This window comes from Pundamilia nyererei, unplaced genomic scaffold, assembly GCF_000239375.1.
Source record: "Pundamilia nyererei isolate P.nyererei 1_Seehausen unplaced genomic scaffold, PunNye1.0 scaffold00009, whole genome shotgun sequence".
Lineage (NCBI taxonomy): Eukaryota > Metazoa > Chordata > Actinopteri > Cichliformes > Cichlidae > Pundamilia > Pundamilia nyererei.
Genome location: NW_005187410.1, coordinates 6,682,625 through 6,688,624, shown reverse-complemented (window position 1 = coordinate 6,688,624; position 6,000 = coordinate 6,682,625). Strand labels below are relative to the sequence as shown.

General features: G+C 39.5%; 1 protein-coding gene and 1 non-coding gene across 2 annotated transcripts; one reads left to right on the top strand and one right to left on the bottom strand.

Moving 5' to 3' along the window:
• Positions 1-637: 637 nt before the first annotated feature.
• On the bottom strand, positions 638-982 carry LOC102209119 (helix-loop-helix protein 1-like). Its single transcript, XM_005723660.1, has one exon. It carries the CDS (start codon positions 980-982, stop codon positions 638-640), a length of 345 nt encoding a protein of 114 aa, XP_005723717.1.
• Positions 983-5,568: 4,586 nt separating this feature from the next.
• Positions 5,569-5,651, top strand: trnal-cag (transfer RNA leucine (anticodon CAG)). Its single transcript has one exon. It is a non-coding gene; the product is annotated as a tRNA-Leu (tRNA).
• Positions 5,652-6,000: the final 349 nt, after the last annotated feature.

The following is a 6,000-nucleotide window of genomic DNA, read 5'->3' as shown; positions in this document are numbered from 1 at the left end:
GTCAGAACCTTGAAATGTTCGGAAATCTGTTTTTGAATGCCCAGAAATTAGACCTGTGTGTTCGTTTACCCATGACTAAGACAGAGGTGTCAACTTCTTTACAAACACAACAAACAACCCTCTAAAAGAAAATATAAACTCACATTTATTTCTCAGCATTTTGGTGAAACTTTATTGTTTCTGAACTCTTCCGGATTCAAAAATATTACAAGATGAATTTGAAAAAACAAGATGAGCCTTTTTACTGTTTATTTTAAGCAAATTTGATTTGAAATGAAATTCCAGCTGCCATTAGAAGAAGGAACACAGAGCACACGAGTGTTTTACAGTTACATATTATATTATATAAGTTTCTTTAATACTTGGTGGAATAAGAACCAACCCCAAGCATGATAATGTTTCCATAAGTTAGTGATTAATAAACAAAATGCAATATGTGATATAGAGAAGGTCCCAAAATATTTTCCATTCTTCGGGTGCTTCTACGGATGTTAAGTCTCCAGTGCTGCAGCTCATCCTCATAATGAAACATCATCATGCAATAATAATGTCAGCGTGGTATTCCATTAGGATACAGACCAGGGATTCCCCATATCCCTTGTTCTTTAGTGGCTGGATACGCACTGCCACACTTGTCCTAAATGTCCAGCACGTGGTCGAGATATGAGATGTAACAAATCGCGAGTCGCAAGATTTCAATCTTGGACAACTTTTTGTCTGGCGGGAGCGTTGGGAGCAGTTTCCTTAGTTCTGCAAAGGCCACATTGAAGGCTACTACACGGACCCGTTCCCTGGTGGCATGCGCAGATCGATATTTGGCTGTGGCGCGCCTCTTGCGCCTCTTCTCCTCCTTGGAACGCACTTTGGCCTCTCCATCGTGGGTTCCGACCGGCATGGACCCACACTGCGCACCGAGGGAGTCCAGAAGGGTGTCCGTGTGTCCCCAGGGGAGATCAGACTCCTGATGATCACCGCTGAGCATCATATCAAAACCTCTGTTAAAAATAGAATAAAAAAAATACTACTAGGCAAATGAAACTGAGGCAATACTGTAATTCTATAAAACATGCACAAATCATGGATGCAAATATGAAAACATTCTATTTTCTTCTGGCTATTCCTCATTAAATGGCAATTAGGAACAAATGCAGGGATATGAGAGACTCCTGCTGCCCTTCAGTGGAGAATCTGTAGTATTACCACTATAGCGACGCTGTCCGAGGTACTGAAACATCAAGACAAGAAAACAAAGCGAAGCAGCCCTTGTTTGTTTTGCAAAAAACAACTGGTATAATAAGAATAGCACACATTTATGATATATTTCCTGAAGATAATATCTATATGTAGAAGAGTGTGAAAGAGGAACATCGGATTGTTTGTGTTTTTATCTGGTAATGTTTCACCTTTCTTGCAGATTTCGACGAACCAAACAAAAAAACAAAAGAAAAAAACGAAAAACGCGCAGAAGACCTTGGAGTAACGACCGTGGAAACAAAAAACAAGGCTGAACTTACCTTGTGCATTCGAGGAGAAGGTTTCATCTCATTCAGCAATATCAAATATTTAAGCTGCAGGTAAAGTTATCTCGCCAGCAGCCTTCATGGTCTCTGACTCTTGATTTACCCGAGTGGAGAAAAATAGCTGAAAACTGGACTTGAAGTGGAGTAAAAATCAGCCCACCTCGTCTTTCCCTTCCACCACACTGTCACTATTGTATGGTTCCTTTCAGCAGCAGCATTTTTTGGTCTTCTTCACCCCCCACCTCCCCTATGCTTCCTCGCCTGTCTGTGCGCAGGATTAGACACTCTCGTCTTACTACACGGAGCTCAGAGACGACAAGCAAGACCGATGACGCTGTCTTCTTTCGCTTTTATTAACCAGCAGGTAAAAATAAAACCTGCCTGAGTCCCCGCCCTGTTTTATGAGATTTGTTTTTGCAGACGGTTCATTTGAAAGGTTAAAATCCAGTCCACTAAATTGAAGGTCCACTTGACGAAAACTTCTGCTAGTGACGTCACATTCCCCTGGCTCTCATTAGCAGAAGGTCAAGTGAGCACCTGGGTCTACACAGAAGGAAATCAAAAAGCCGGTGGAATATCTGCTGTAATAGCCTTGACCTGATGCAAGACTGAGTCATATTTGTGAAACTGGAGAATTAGAATGTGACAAGATTTCTGGTAGAAAGCTGTGGATCTGCAAACCAGTGTGCACAACTCTTGCTTTGGACTCAGGAGGGGAAGCGTTTTTACTTATACATATGAAAATCTAATTTCATGCAAGCTATGCATACCATGCATTAATATCTATTTTTATATTGAGGATTAGTTTTTGTTTTTTATACCTCGTCTGGTCCAGTGTGCTAGTTGCAAAGCTGCGGCTATGACATTTTGATCTGCTCATTTCTGGAAATGTCAACGCTAATCATTACTAACATAATCACTGAGAGTAAATCACCACTGAGCCTCCACCTCTGTGGTAGTGGAAAATGTTTCCTCAGACGCTGTCAGAAATGGCACAGTAAATGCTCGACTGGATCGTGTGAAGTTATTGAGATGGCCTTGGCATATGGCTAACATCATTACCGTTCTCTCGAAGCCGCTGCGTGACCATTTATGTGTTGTCGATTTGAAAACGGCGTGGATATGATGCTCATCACAGGAAAGAAAGAGGCGCACGTTATGACAATGGCTTCCCAAAGTTGCAGTGTTGGCAAACATGTGGCCTTTTCAAAGAGGACTTGACAGACATGATGGCATCCTTTGCATTTCTTTACACCGCTTAGATCTAATGCCTATATGTATCATTGACTTTTTCTTTTTCTTTTTTTTGCAGGACTGTGAGCACTTTAAACATCTGAATGAATTAATTTACCATCACTGCTGGAGCAGTGATGATCAGCTCTGCCTGTATCTGGCTGTAGCTGTAATCTTTCAGCAAGTTTTTATTTATGCTGTGATATCCTATAAAATATAAATGCTGGCCAGTCTGGCCCGCTGGCAAAATCACGCAATCTCTTTTGCCATCATCATGAAAAACCAGTACATGGATAATTTGTATTGATAATGAATAGTAAGAACATTCACAGTAAAGAAGGCATGCAGCAGCCAGAATAAAAGACCATTTTATGAACAGCTACTGTAATTATCAGTGTAAATACGATTTAATCAATCTAAGATAAAACCATACATAGCCTTGTAATGACTTGCTTCTTGATATTGCAGCCCAAAATATGCTTTTCTCACAGATGTCTTGCAGGGTTACATCAGGCTGCCTTTTGCAGATATATACTATATATGCAAATGCTCTGTTTCTGTGCTATTTTTTCTATTCTTTTTTACTCGTTGACCTTCATTTGTCTTCTTTGACTGCACAGTTTGGCTTAATGTCAGCAGATTCTGGAGATGCTCAAACAGTTGCTCAGATCTAATGACTATCTATCTATCTATCTATCTATCTATCTATCTATCTATCTATCTACACACACATGTACATATAGAACCTGAGTCAACACCACATTATTCAATTCAAGCAGCTGTGACCATAAAGTCTAACTGGTCTTGTATCATCTCCTCCTTTTCTTATTGGTTCTTCTGGGTTTAGCTTCTCATCTGTCTCAGTCTGGACACCATCTGTTTAAAGGACACAGACACAAACCTCATATTTACATCTCCTTATTCTCATCTGTTCATAACACTCATGCAAACCCGGGCATTATGAAAATGCATTTGCTAAATATTTTTCTTACACACAATAAAATTACAAAAAAACAAAAATCAAACTAAATTTCCTGTTTTTGTCAAAGCTTCTATTTTTACTGTGAAGAAAATATGCCTTAGTATCCCCCCCCCCTTTCTTTTTCTTATTTTCCAGAACTTTACCTCCATCATCATTTGTCAGCTTCTATAATGAGTTTGCCGCAAACAGCACAGTAAATGTGAATGAGTTAAAGTAGTTAAGGTTTATTGTGTTCCCTATTCCTTCCCCTCAGCCTGGTTAACATCTGCTGTCATATTTCGTTTCTGCTGATTTGGACTTTGGTGGCATCTAATCAATCAGCTCAGTCCTCATGGTGACAGGGAAGGAAACAAAGAGGGCAACGGAGGAGGGGAACGACAACAGTGAACAAAAACAACAGACAGAGAGAACTCTGATGACTGAAGACAATATCAACCTGTGAGCAAATGTTCCGAATTATTATCAAGCTTTGCTGTAAAATTTAAGCTGACATTAAATAATTAGTAAAGTAGAGAGATAATTTTATTCTGTACACTTCCAGTACATAAATTTTAATCACTGCAATGCCAGTTGGCTTGGCACAGCTTCATAAGCTACTATAAATGCTGAGGAGGAGGAGGAATACACGGGCAAATAATTTATATATATATATATATATATATATATATGCTGTGTAATAATTAATGAGAAGATTCAATAGAAAAGATGAGCTAATTATTTGTCATTTATTAGTTTATTTGGGGTTCAACACAGGGTCAAAAATAATGTATTAACAAGTTTTCTACTGTCACACAGAAGTGTACAACATGTTAGAGATAGAGGGAGACATTAACCATAGAGAACTTTTTCATGCTTGTGCTATAACATCAAACAAATATCCGGGAGGTTTGTGTGTCATCCACTCGACAGAGAACACAGGGCAGTGTTTCCCTGCTAGACACTGCCACAGTTCAGTGAACATCTCTTCATGGTGTTGTCTTCAGGGGCTTTGAATTTGAAAAAATCTATTTGCTTGACAAACATATAATAAGTGACTTATTATCCAGATAAAAAGTACTGAGGGAGGATCAGGAAGGGGCTGGGCGAGCGCGCTGGCACGCACACACTGACTAATGTAGAGAGAGAGCAGAGATGTGCCTTTTAAAAAATGCATCACTTTACAAAGGCACAAAATGTGAAAATATAGATTAAAAATGGCAAATGGCAACATGTACTTGTGAAGAAACTGCATACATACCAGAATCTTGCACTGTTACTAACTCTGTGTTTCTCAGTATGACTCCTTAAAAAGGAATTTTAGGGTTTAAAGTTTCAGAGCCAGTGTAATATTGCTCCAGGACATCCCCATGGATCTTTTCCTAAAGGCTGATGCAGCAAACCCATTTGTTTCGCTGCCAGGCAGCAGTGCTGAGGTGGTGCCAAAAGTCTCCCAGTAAATCCTGGACTTGTGTTTACTTCTGGTCATTGCAGTGATTAAGCCAGTGACATTAATCTGTGAAAGGTTGCAGTATGCATGCTTCACAATGATTCTGTTCTGTCAGTAGCAACAAATCATGACTCACCATCTGGATGCCCATTACTCACTGTTGATTTTTACAGTTTGTGATTAAACCATAAACTGCATCAAATCAATGTGTTGGGTCCAAGAGAATCAAATAATGTCGCCATCTAGTGGTGAGTCAGAAGTACTCAATAGGAAAAGTGGAGAATGGAGAATTATTTGTGTTATTCAAATATTTGTAATTCATATTAAATATATTCAGCAAACGCTTTATATGAAGTATTACCTAAATATGATCCAACAAAACAGTTTTTGAAGGATCGACAGCACAAGTCAGGATGGCCGAGCGGTCTAAGGCGCTGCGTTCAGGTCGCAGTCTCCCCTGGAGGCGTGGGTTCGAATCCCACTTCTGACATCATCTGTTTTGTGTAAAACTGAACAGTTTCCAATCTGACATCTGCGACCGAGGCTTTGAACTATGAAAAGTTTATAAATCGTCATATCGGCGTCCTGGTTGATGTCATATTGTTCAAAATGAATCCACTAGAGGGCACATCTGGCTCTTTTCACTCTGTGCTCCCAGTAAAGTGCCATAGAAGTTTCAGCGAATAAAGGAAGATTTAAAAAAGAAAATCAAGCTCTTGCTTTTTAAATGAACTCTTCAGACTAAGCTCAGTGCCTCATACAGTGAACCATGAACTGCTTCTTGTTTTAAAATCACAGTTTTTAGAGTGATCGAGTTGCTTGTTATTATTCATCAGTGA